At 44.8% G+C, this 13,634-nt stretch overlaps 1 protein-coding gene across 2 annotated transcripts in view; it reads right to left on the bottom strand.

The window, feature by feature from the left end:
• RECK (reversion inducing cysteine rich protein with kazal motifs) overlaps window positions 1-4,433 on the bottom strand; it is a 65,748-nt gene extending 61,315 nt beyond the window's left edge. For both annotated transcript variants that reach the window (XR_008821059.1, XM_056333647.1), the window contains exons 1-2: window positions 4,327-4,433; window positions 641-699 (exon numbers count right to left, since the gene is read on the bottom strand). Coding sequence is in view for 1 of the 2 variants with exons in the window: in XM_056333647.1 (XP_056189622.1) it covers window positions 641-699; window positions 4,327-4,405 (138 nt within the window). In the remaining variant the exon portion in view is untranslated. The remainder of the gene's footprint in view (window positions 1-640; window positions 700-4,326) is intronic.
• Window positions 4,434-13,634: the final 9,201 nt, after the last annotated feature.

Here is a 13,634-nt window from a genome sequence, read left to right on the forward strand (position 1 = left end):
GACACAATTTTAATGTAAAAATTGTGTATATGTGTATCTATGCTCTACTGATGTAGATTTTTTATGTATAAAAATTTATATAAACACACACACAGAGCCTACCCAAAGGTACAAATCTAAAGATGTGGGAAACTATTTTCCAAGCTCGAATTTAGCACAAGCAGCTCTTTGTTACCCTTATGAGCAGAGTAATGAAACAGATTTTTGCTGGATTCACAAAACCCTATATCATAAAGAGTTTCTCAGATGCTTAGCTAAGAAACAAGAAGTGGCAGGAAGAAAGATCGGTACCAAAAACTTGTTCTTTGTTTTAAACTCCCAAAAACTGGAAACACACTAGATCCAGAAATCAGATAAAATACTTTCACCCCTTCCATTTCCTAAGATGCTTATCACTTCTTGACTAAACCCTGACCTCAGATTTGTATCTCTGTCTCTCCTCAACTTCAGCAGAACCTGTTTTCCACCGTGAAAGAAAACAGGACTACATTCTCATTTAAATAACAGAAATAATACATCTCATGGTTCACGCATAGCATTCACACAGAAAATCATTTGCTTATAAACCTAATCTTGCTACATCATTGCCTAAAGCATGATTTTAACTCTGAGGGATAAACCAAATTTAAAACAAGCTTACCTGTTCACAGACATCACGGCACATTAAGTTGTCCTTTGCATGGTAACAACAAGACAAGCCTATGGAAAAGCAGGGGAAGGGAAAAAAATATTTAAAAGACTTGAAGCACTTAACTATCACTTCTGAACAGAGTGCCCGTGTGATGGCCTATCAGGACAATTTGTCCAGTCCACAGATGACCGTGAGAAATTTTCCTTCCCAGAAGGCAAAAAAGAATGTGAGAATTTTTCGTTCCAAAGCTAGCGCCAACTGGTTCAAGTCTCACAGAATTACCCCTGAACACTCACTGCCACCAAAAAGAGCTCTCACTCTCCTTCCTTCATCTTCTCACCACATTTCTGCTGCTGAACTTGCACTAGCTTGGCACCTGCAAAACTCCTTCATGACGCAATTCAATTTAAATTCAATTTATTAAGGGAGGGGGGAGGGGGATAGTAAAAAGTGAACAAAAACCCTCCATAGACTATATGTCTTTGTAAATGGAATCATCTCACAGAATCTGAAAAGCACAAGAGCCAGGTACGAACAGGTGGAAAAGGAAATCACAGCAGTAACCCCTCTCCCACAGAGGTGAGCACAGCTGCCCACTGATCTCGGGCTTCTGAACAACTTGGAACAAAACTGTCACCTGTTTCACTAGTGATGGATGATTAAGAGTGGTTTTGCCTGACTAGATGGAAGTCGCAAAGCAAACACAGATACAAACACATTAACAGGAAAACAAGTCAGAACCAAAGCACTGAGAAGTTGTGAAACACCAAGGCTCAAAGCAGCGTTTTTAACAACATGCTTTGTTCCCTCTACCAGCCAAATATTTCCTTCACTCAGTTAAGCCTGGCCAGTATAAAATGCATTGCACAACTCCCTTAAATGTGTTTTCATCCTCACTGCTCAGCATTTGGAACAGTGTATCAGAAAACAGACGGACAGAGATGACCTTCGAAGCTTTTTCTTCCACACTCATCTTCACATACAGCATCATTTAATATTACAGATTTCTGCTCAACTGTATCTGAACTATGAATCACACTGACACATAAAAGCAATACTGTACAATGACACCACTCGTCAAAAGTTGTCTCTCACAATACGTAGTCACTAAATAGATTCTGACTGAACCAGTAAGAAGGACCTTGGACTTACAAGTGTTTTAATCTGAAAGCTTAGAGTTGTTATAAGATGATACCCAATTCAAAAAACGAAAAGGATCCACCACCACCAAAACCAAAATTATCCGATATTGCAATGACATTTTAAAAAAAAGAAAATGTCAGCTTGAAAATGTCAAGAATTGGAGGGGGGGGCGGAGGGGGGGGGAATCACTGAAAAGGCTGTCTGAAACAGTCACAATTTAAAATGGCTACTACAGGACTGAGCTATATTTTAACACAAAAATCCATCTGATGTCTTAATAGGAAAGAAGATAAACCAAAGTAGGCCTTGTAACTGGTGAACGTTTTCATTAATGATCAGAAACAACACAGCAAAATGCCTGTAATGAATGAGAACAGCACCCAAATCTTGCTTACACCACTATGAAAAGCAGGAATGAAATTCTAAAACAGACTTCAACATTTCCTGCCAGCTCTCTACCATCACAGAAAAGGATTGAGATACGACGCAGATGACTTAAAAACCTTTCTAATTTGCAGGCTACATGTGGGATCTTGCAGGTTTTCCTGCACTATGTTCAGTAAGCTGACCTCTGCCAAGAATCAACTTCTTCATTAGCAGGCTCCACCATGTTCAGCTTCAGGTATTATTTCACCTAACTGAAAAGCTTTGCTTCATGTTCGCTTAGTCCTGTTACAAAGCCACAGTATTAGAAATACATAACAATAAAAGCCTTTAGCTTTAAAGAACAGTTTTTCTCAAGGCGAGAGTTGCACTTATTTTGAAAAACACTTATAAATTTCAGTGCCCATGCAATCTGACTGCAAGCTCATTGACACAGTGCTGGAGAAAACATTAAGGTTCACCACCTTCATCACCAAAAGACAGCTAGCAAATTAATTGTCACAGGTAAAAAAAATTCAACCAGACGTAGCTAAACATAGGCTTTACTTAAGAACAGAGAAATACTGGCTACTCAGGCATGTTTCTGTTGTTTTGTTTACTGTAAGTCCCAGAAATTTTTCATTGCATAATTTTTTATTAGCTGCTACATTTAAAAGACCCAAGAATTCAGAGTTCCCAACCCAAGTACATTGGCTTAGGTGACAATGCGTATGTTTAGCTGTGTACGCCACTAGGATTTGAGTTCATGAATGTCTTAGGCATTGTTTTATTAAATGTTTCTTCACACAGATTATTTAACACCCTGTGACCGTTTATCTGTTAGTTTGCAGAGGCTGTCAACCCTCCTGTGATGAACTAACACACATCCAGGACAGTCCTCCTCCATCACTTCCACCACAGAATTTTAAGTCTTATCAGTTATACCAAAGAGTGCAACAACGAAGTAATAATGTAGTAAACTTTACAGCCATTTAATTCCTTTTTTACAAAATCCCAATCAATTGATGGTATCTTAAACTGGCAGCACATTAACCGGACCCAGTGATCTTCAGTGCTCAGTTCAGAAATGGCAGTTATGAACTATATCCATTCCAAACACAATTCCTTGCTTCTCTTCCCAGTTAACCTCCTCTGAAACATCTTATGGCATGTCTTTTGGTCAGTCCCTTACCTTCTCACTCCCACTTTCTCTAGTTTTAATAAAATTTTCCAGGTTTCACATCAAAATTTTATTCTTGTCCAACTACGAGATAATGACGCTTCATTCCCTGGTGAGACCCACTCTCTCGACAAGGTTATGGCGAGGACATCGGGCTAGTGCCTGGCATGTTCCACGCCGCTAACTTCTCACTGCCTTCCTGCCGAACCCGTGTCCCCCGGGGAGCCAGAGGCATGGGACAACAAGGGAGTGCCCGCGAGAGCCTCCGTGCCTGCGGTATTCTGCTTTAAAGCCTTATTACGTATTTCGTATTTTCCGTTCCTGGACAGCATTACTGACGGGATCTATTTATTAAAAGCTATTTGCCAATATCTGCGCTTGTACCGCCTTCTTTTGTCACTACTCTTTCAGCCTCGTCAAGCAGTTACCTGCCATCACAGCTGTACCGCAGGGCACGGTTTTCTCGCTATCACACGTCTCCCCTCGGCTCTCACACCGCCCCGCACCGTCCCCGCCGGCGCCCTGGCGAGCGGCGGGGTGCGGCCCTGCCCCGGCCTCCGCACGGCCGCCCGGGACTGGGCCGCCCACCCGCTACCCGCGGACCAGCCGGCGGCACGGACCGACCCATGGCCCGACACCCGCATCCCCCCCCTCGCCACTTCGGCCGCCGGCCTCAGCCCCGGGCCTCTGGCAGGCGCTCTCTGCGGGGGGCCGGCACCGGGAAGGCGACGCTGCCCCTTCCTGGGAGGGCCAAGAGGCTGCCCGCGCCCCTCATTTGCCCCGGTCCCGCGCCTCCCGCCCCCGCGGGGCAGGTGCCGGTGCCGGGGTGCCGGTCCCCGCTCCTTCCCGGCGCCAGGCGGCCGCCCCGGCTGCGGCGAGAAGCGGCGACCCAAGGCGCCGGGCCGCGCCGCCCCCAGGCCCGGCACCCTGAGGCGTCGCCCCTGCGCCACGTTACTGAAGAGGGGCCCTTGGAGCCGCCTCTCCCCCCCGCCCCCGGCTCGCTACTCACCGGCCGCCCCGGGGCAGAGCAGCGCGGCCGCCGCCAGGCACAGCAGGGCCCAGGGCCGCCGAGCGGCCGCCGCCGCCATGGCCGCTCGCGACTCCGCCCCGCGCCCCCCGCCCGCCGGACGGCCGGGCCCCGCGCCCCGCGCCCCGCGCCGCGCCCATTGGCTGCGGCCGCCGCCGGGCCCCGCCCCTCGCCCCGCCGCCTGAGGCGGCCCCGCCGGCTGCCTGCGGCGCCACCGTGGCTCGGTGGTGCTTGCGCTCGCCGGGACCCCGCGGCGGCCTCCACCCCCTGCCCCCGCCCGCGGCCACGGCACCCCGCGGCCACGGCACCCCGCGGCCGCCTCCCTCCCCCGGCTCGCGGGGCCGCGCGCGGCTCGGTGAGAGGGCGGAGGGGCGAAGAGCCGCGGTTTAGCTGTAAGTTTTCGGAGGGAGGCGGAGACCCCCGCTGAACCGGTTCGTTTCTACTGGCACCGACCGCGTTAACGCGGTTCCGCGCATTCTGCTCGGAGCGTTGAGCCGAGCCCGCCGAGCGGCCCCGCTGCCCGCGCCGGGGCCCAGCCCGGGAAGGGAGCGCCGCCGGGCTGCTCCCGCCTCTGCCCCTCCACTCGGGCTCGCTGGGGGCTGTGGGTTTCCCTGCGCTGCGGCCAGGGCCCGCGTGCGGGCAGGAAGGCGATCGAGCCCGTCGAGGTACAGTCCACGGTGCAGATGATTACAAAAAGAGGCTGAACTGAAGAAACATCTGTATAGTTGGGCCACCACTGCAGTTTCTTTTCCCTGTACAAACCAAATTATCCATTTATTTTTTTAATTTAAGAAAAATTAAATGTAAGATGGCCAATGAAGGCAAAGAAAACTTAAGTTAATGTTCATTTCATAGCCAGTGGCTGTTTTGCCTCAAAGTCTGGCTATTCCAAGGTGAACAGATAGCTTCTGGCAGCTCCAGACCTCTTGGATGAGCACCTTAGCATCCCATTACTGGATTTTCTGGCAATAGTGAAACAGGGAAATTGTTAAGAACCCAGAAAATTTATTGTCCCACGAATTGCTGATAGCTTCTTTCCAATCCCAATGAACTCCTTCTCCAAAGACAGTCTAACAAGCTACAAAGCTATTAATGACTCCACCATCTTCTACAGCCTGGAGAACCTGTTGGAAACCAGTGCTCTTTAATTCCAGCATCAAATTCATAAATGGTCCAGAAAAATACCCAAGGCAATACAGGAGAACACTCCAATGAGATGGAAAACTTTTGTATCTTGTCTATCTGCCTATACACCAGTATAGAGTGGTTAAATTGCACTAATTCATTATGGAGCAAAGCTTTAAGAAATAACAGTACATTAATTTGTTAGACTTAAATTTGTTGCTGTAATTATGAATTCAAGAAACTGAAAAGTGGCAAATGTAACCTGATTATAAAAAAACCCAAAAACCACACAACGTTCCACACCAAGACAGGTGCTTGTATGTAAGTGGGCTTATATGTCAGTTAGATAGCTGGGATTTTCCCCCCAAACCCCAGTGTTCACTTTTGTTAATTTTCTACCTGCCTGCTGTCTCGGGACCTAAAATTCATCAGGAGCCCACGAGGTGGCAGCAGGTCCAAAAGCAAAATTAGCCAGATGGCCGAATCCGCAGGCTGGTTTAGCTTCCCTGAAAATAGAAGAGGCCTGAACCGACCAAATGCATTTTCCCCCGCTTATGCCAAATAGTTTAATTTGGCTTAATTTTCATAGAATCATAGAATCATTTAGGTTGAAGAAGACCTTTGAGGTTATCAGTCCAAACATTAACTAAAACTACCCAGACCACCACCAAACCCTGTCCCCAAGCGCCACATCTACGCGTCTCTGAAACGCCCCCAGTGCGGGTGCCCCCTCCCCGGGCAGCCTGTGCCGGTGCCTGACCACCCTTCCAGGGAAGAAATGTCCCCTCACCCCCACCCTAACCCTGCCCTGGCGCAGCTCGAGGCCGTTCCCTCTGCTCCTGTCGCTCCTTCCCTGGGAGCAGAGACCGACCCCCTGCCCACAGCCCCCTGTCAGGCAGCTGTAGGGAGCCATCAGGGCCCCCCCGAGCCCCCTCCTCTCCAGGCTGCCTCCCCCCTCAGCCTGTGCCCCAGCCCCTTCCTCAGTCCCTGCCCGGCTCTGGACACGCTGGGGGCTCCTGCCCAGCCGCTGGTGACCAGCCCCCCGTCCCTTTCCCACCGGGCCCTTCCCAGCCCCCTGCCCCCAGCCCGCAGCTGCCGGGGGCTGGTGTGACCCCCGGGCAGGGACCCGGCAATGAGCCCTGGGGACCCCGTACCCCTGGCCTCGGCCCCTTGCCCGGCCTGCCCAGCCCCCCACAGAGCCTTTTGATTCTGTATCAGCTGGAATTTTGTTCTGAATAGTGTTTAATCCTGCTTCCTTATCCTAAAAATTGCTGAAGTGTTAAAAGGCTTGAACTTTACTTCATATTTTATGTGTCAGCAATATGTGAATGTTCTGACATAGTCATGGTCCAAGTTACTGTTCCAAACATGCGTTTTGCTGAAAGAGATCTGACCTGATCAGGATCCCCTTTGGAAAGTAAACTGATGCCACATTTTCCTTAAATCCAGAGAACTGTATTGTCAATGTGGCATATCTCTCTGTTTCAACAGAGCACTTTCTGGACTGAAAATACACTGTCCTATACTTGAATCTAACATATTGTTATATCTGTTTTGAGATGTTCGTAAGTTCCATGCACCATAAAAATTGTCTTCACAACCTTTTAAGATCTCCAAGAACCAATATACAGAGCTACCCCTCTTGACACAATACTTTGTCAGACAAAAGGTTGTTTTCAGCTTATACACCTTCTGTTCCTCCTTTTATCTCATTACTGCAAGGCAGTAGCATTTTCCTTCTTGGTAATTTCTAAACCCATTGTATCTTAGCCATAAAGTTTTAAAATAAGTTTGCTTAACTGTAATTCTTAGAACATCTACACCTTACAGTTGGAAAGGTACTTACAACATTTGTACTTACCCTAATTAGCATTAATTTGTCTAATCTGTGTATCAACAACAGGATAGCAGCATGATAAGCCACTGCCAGGTATTCAGTGCATGTTGAATAGCTTTCCTGTGCTGAGGCATGTTCTGTTTCATGTCTCTGTTGGAACTAGGTAGGGCTTGACAGCTACCTCAGGTGGGTCTGTGTGCGCTGGTAGGCACTGTGGGGCTGTGCCTAACAAGCTGACAGCTAGTCCCGATTCGCCAGGCTAAGGATGGATTGCCACAGCAAAGCCTCTTTCAAAGAGATTTTGTTCTTAAACAGGCAAACCTTAGCTACTGTATTTTTTCGCTATTAGATCTCAGGCAGCATTTTACAGCTGACTTTCCAAATAACAAATAAAAAAAGATTAATTTATTTTCAAATCACTTTTTAAAAAACCATAAAACTAAAACTATATGAAAAGGTAAAACACAAATATAAAAGCAAGGTTTGGTGGCTCTTGTTACATAATCAGAAGCAGTGTGCAGTTACACTAATAAAGTTGTCTATAAAGCAACACAGATGTGAAAATTAAAGGCAGTAAAGATGTACGTTAATGCTAATACAATGCCTGCAACTAATTTTAAGCAAGCTGAACATGTGGTGCATATTAGAGTTCATAAAATCTTGCCATAGGCAAATAATTAATGTTGCATACATCAAGTCTGGAAGGTTAGCCAACTGAAAGTGATTAAATAAATGTGGAGTATATAATTAATTATAATTTGCTATGAAGCTAATAAAGAAGTAAATAAGATTCTGTCATCATCATCAGTGAGAATAGTTAAGAAACTATTCTATTGTTTTGGAAAGGAGTTTAAAAGAGATCTCATGCTCTTGAAAGAAGCAGTTCTGATGATCATAAAAGGTGCCATAAAAAAATATCTGGCTCCACTTTACATAGTGCAACTTTTCTCAACAGAGCAAGTGACCTGAAACTAAAGTCACCTGTCTGTATAAATTTTAAACCCTAAAATGTTACGGGATTAGAGACATGTCTGCTTCAAATCAAATGAGAATGCTGAGTGAAGTAAAACATACTTCCTGGTAACAGAGCTTATGAAATGAGTAATTTAAAAACAGACTGTGGACTGATGGAAGTATCAAGATGGTTCATCCTCTTTGACATAGAAAATCTGCATCGGTAAAGCCCAATTACCATGTCCTTTCAGGCTAAAGAAGGTGATGCTAAAAACAGTGCAAAAATGTCACCAAGATACATGTACATTTGTGCTATTTGGTCAGAAGCCTTTTTTATTCTTTATACTGCTTTGTATGCTCTATAGTCTTTGTACTGCATACTCTCTCTGGTGGAGTTATGTATTAATGTAACTGTACCGGTTTGCTGCCTTCAAGACTACTCTCCCTAGGTCAGGGTTGCTAGCAAGTGTGCAGAGTACCTTCACGTAAAAGGCTGTCTAATGGGATGGACGATTATTTCAAATTTTATTTCTGGAATAACATTAAGGAATTGATAGAAGAAAAAAGTTTGGGGTTTTTTTCTCTTTGAGAAATTGAAAATGAGGCAAACTGTACTGGAAGATTCTTGAATTTGGGCAGTAGAAAGTTGATCCCTTCAAAATGTGAGGGGAGGGGGAGACTATTTCAAATGGAGTCGTGTTCAGCCACTCAAATCCATCAGCCATCCTAATGGTCTAAATTTGAATCTAAACTCAAGTGTCTAAGCATAAAATCTGTCACACTGGTACCATGGAGAGACAGGCCATGCTTGGGCCAGTCAAAATCCTATCTTCTTTCTGGCCTTGGCTCATCATCCAAGAGGACAAATAACAGTATTTAGCAAGTAATGAATGACCCAGCTATGTCTTTGAGTAGAGATAAAATGGAGATTCATTTTGCTTTTCAACTGAGGCTTCAGTATCAGCACTGCGTCTGCCAGCATATCATAAATATGGGTTGGAGATAAAAAAAGGATGCGTTGAAGATGCCATATGGAAATTCTTCTGTGGATTATCCCACTGAATCATCTAGTTGTATACAGGATTAGATACTTCTCCATATGGTGTTTAAGGACCAAATTGCTGCTGAAATATTTTCCAAAGGTTATTTTTATGTTTTGCTGCACTATGGAATTGAGTTAAAAATTATATCATAACCTGCACCTATCGTGAGATATTTTAAAGCACCCAAAGAGCTTTTTACATTTCCCTCCACATTTTAGCAATTATAATACTCTCTCGATTAGTAATCTTTGTGTAATTCATTCACTGCTATAAACACACTTCTGTATGAACACAGTCTGAAAGCTTTGCAAAAGTGGGCGTGGGTGGTATGAAATCATTTATGCTGCTAATTGACAATTATGCAGTTGCTTCTAGTTTCAAACAGGAAAAAAAATCAATGTAGACTAGCAGATAAAAAAGGAGAAGGCATAAAATTCCATTTTTTGCAACCAGTTTGTATCATGCTATGTAAATCGGTTTTAATTAAACTAGCCAAAATAATGTTTTAGCTAAAATGCAATTATTTTATTCTTGCTATGCCATGCATTAGCTAGCAAGTTCTGTCAAGATGACATTATAATTATGTGAATTACAGATCAACGCCTATTCCCCATTTGTACCTACACTTGAATGAGGAAGTTAGCGTGGAACTTTGCTGGTATGCATTAATTCTGAATACTTTTCAAAATACCTTAAGAAAAATGTCAGAAGGTACCTTATTTATGCTAACTTCTGGAACTTTTTGTAATAATATATATGGATAATTTACATACGAAGCTCAGCAGTGAGGGAAGTTATTAGAGGGCTCTGATGTCTTTGCTAGGAAAGGAGAAGGCACGCTCCTCTGAGAAGAACGGAGAGAGGCAGTCATGTTTTTTGGTGAGAACAAGGGGTACTGCGCTGGGTCAAGGCAGCAGGGCTAGTGAGAGCAAGCGGTGCCCGCAGGCTGCTCGGCTGCGGTGAGCTGGCTGAGTTTATCCCGGAGCCCAGCCTGTCCCTGCTCAGGCACGCTGTGGCATGCGTCACTGGGTCCTCCTTGTGCCACAGTCCTCACCGTCAGGACACAGGGACACAAGCATCCAATCAAACTGCCTCTCTTAGGCAGCTTTAAATGATAGTCACTACAGCACGGTAACTTGTTAATTTTGAAATCATATACAATAGATCAGAATTCAGATCCTAAAAAGTAATTTTAAAGCTCCACCACCATATATTCAAAAATTCATAGCTAAATTCTTACTGTCTTTGATAACAGACTGAAAATAAAAATAATTACTTTTCCCCTTAAAATGCTCGTATTTGTTTTTCTTGGTTACTGAAATTAAATCAGTCTTAGAAATCACTAAGCACCTGATCTCTCTCCCCTATTTTTTTTAATATATATATATATATATCTGTACACAAAACCCAGCAAGATCCAAGTAAAATGTAGTAACCTAAGTCAAGACTGAAGATGCATAAAACTAAAATTGAAATTGGAAAAATATATGGACTGCTTGCAAGCATGTAAACATTGTATACACTCTGTGCTTCAGCTTCCCGGGTTCCTTCGGCACCTGTTTCTTCCTAAATCCTCAGCTGCCTGGTGGACTGCCACCCTCTGGATCCCAGTTTCCCCAGTGGAACAGAGGCAAGGTGTTCGTATCAACACCCAAAGCCAAGGCTACGAGCCCCTCCCCTTTCTGGGTGCCTGCACCCTTCTCGAGGAAAGCCTGAGAGTAAATAACCTCTCAAAAATGCAATAAAGGCCCATGCATAGCATCTTAAGAGGAGAAAATGAAGAAGTAACGTGGTTTAAAGATGTTCTAACTAGTGCTAAAAGATAAATCAGTAATAAATAGGTAGTATTTTAGATGTCACAAATTAAATAAGTGATGCCCTTTATGTACCTATATATTTACATGCAGTACTAACTAATTATATTTTAACTCTGTAAATAGCAAATAAGAAAGACACAATGATCAGATGGAAGCTGGGGAAGAGGGAACTGTCGGTGTACTTTACCAAGCCGCATTTTATTATACATCATGTACATTTAGAGGTGCAAGAGTATTTTCAAAAACAGAACAAAAATTTTGCCTTTTAAATACAAGATCTGAAAGTCACCAGGTGCAGTTTTTGCTGTTCTCTACATCGTAACTTTGAAGATACGAGAAAAATAGTGGAACACAATCCTAAAATGGTACTTTAAATTCTTCTGCAATTCCTAAAGAAAAAAAAACTATTTTAAAATTAAATTTGTTTACTTATTTATTCAACAACTGTGACTACACCTACCCAGCAACAGCGAGAACAACAAATTGCCAAGCCAACAACTGAAATTAAATTAACATCGTAGCGTTACTAACAGAACTGGAGTCTGCACGCTAATACAGTCATTTTGGTGAAAGCTAATGAAAACATATATATAAAAAAATCATATTAGAACAACATGATGGGGACGTGAGGAACGTGGAAGCCTGACAGCGGCGAAGGTGTCACAGCTCCCTGCCTGCAGGCCCTGCCAGTCCAGGAGCCAAATGCCCCTTCACAGCCGGTGCGGGCACACATGGACACAGCCCCGTGCATGGACACGGACAGACACAGCCCTGTGCACGGACACACGGACAGCCCCGTGCACGGACAGTCTACTAAAAACTTAGTCTTTACTAGCTTTACAGAATGAAATCTGAACTAAAACACTAAGGTATCTGTGAGCCACAGGAGTACTGAGGGTCTTTGCTTTGCTCCTCACTGCTCTCTTTCTGTGCTTGTGCTTCAAAAAGGGTGCCACAAGTAGAGTCATAGAATATCTCAAGTTGGAAGAGACCCATGAGGATCACGTCCCTGCTCCTCCCAGGGCTATCTAAAACTAAACCTTTTCACCAAAAACATCATTCAGACGCTCCCTGAACTCCGACAGGCTTGGTGCTGTGACCGCTTTCCTGGGGAGGCTGTTCCAGTCCCCCAGCAGCCCCTCAGTGAGGGACCTTTTGCTAACGTCCAACCTGGACCTCCTCTGACCCACCTTCACACCACTCCCTCATGTCCTGTCGCTGGTCACCAGCGAAAGGAGATCAGGACCTCCCCCTCTGCTGCCCACCTTGAGGAACCTGTAGACTGCAACGAGGTCACCCCTCAGCTATGTGGTCACCCCTCAGCCTTCTCTTCTTGAGAACTGAACAACCCAAGTGACTCAGCTGCTCTTCGTGAGCCTTGCCCTTTAGGCCTTGCACCATCTCGGTCACTCTCCTCTGGGCACACTCTCACGGTTTGGTGTCCTCCTTGTACTGAGGATATAAATATTCACGTGCAACAGCAGCAGCTGTTCCCTGCACAAGAGCAACTTAAAATAACAGCATCAGTGTAACCACAATTAAGATGAAAGGAATCTTCCGATCTGTGGATTTGCTCTCCCCGTGGGATGGACTTGCTGTTTTGGACAGAAGTTGTAACACAAAGGCGGTTCTGCTCAGCTCACCCACGGAGGCGCGTTAACTTCTCTCAAAGGAAAACAGCCAAACCAAAGCTGCTTCCTGCTGCCTTGGTTCTGAACAGTTATGTCTGTCCAAGAGTGGTCTCCAAAGCAGAGAATATTTAAAAATCATTATTAAAATGAAGCTGAGATCTCCCAAAGTTAATCTTTGTTAAGGAAAGATATTCCACAGCCTACTATTTTTACTTCAAGTTAAGGAGAAAACCCATGAGCAGCATAGAAAGGTGGATATTATACAGAGCAGCGGGTCAGAAAAGATCAGCATTATAGGTCGATTTCTTGTTGTAACATTACAGGAATTGACATTATTAAGCAAGCATGCAGAATAATGACAACATTAGGCTCATTTTAGGTATTTGCTTAAATAGGGGAAAAAAAGAGGTGCCTATGAAGCAAACAAAACGATATCTGAACCCAAAACTCCTAAACTTCTATTGCAATTAGAAAAAGGCCAGTTGCTATCCTTACAATCTTCAGATATCTACGTATACAATCTCATACGTACACACATTCGCATCATCCCGCTCTCAGGACAGGTTTCAGTCTAAACACAACTGTTCATGTCATTTTAGACACCCTGGGGCATGCCAGCTGTCACTGCAGCAAGATGTCTGTCTCCATCGCTTCTGGTGGTATCAGCCTGCTTAAGTAAACACTTGAGACACCACGAGACGTTATTATGGCAGTTGAAGCCTTTGTGTAGGCAACTGAACCTACTCTAGATGTATAGTTTGGGTACTTAAATTCTGTAAGTGGACTCAAACTACATGAAGCAGTGGAAGATGAATATCTGAAAATGGAAGGAGAATCCAGACACCCTCCTGTCACAGTGAAACACCAGAATTAGCTTTTGAAG

This window comes from Falco biarmicus, chromosome 3 (assembly GCF_023638135.1).
Source record: "Falco biarmicus isolate bFalBia1 chromosome 3, bFalBia1.pri, whole genome shotgun sequence".
In the NCBI taxonomy this organism is placed as follows: Eukaryota; Metazoa; Chordata; class Aves; order Falconiformes; family Falconidae; genus Falco; species Falco biarmicus.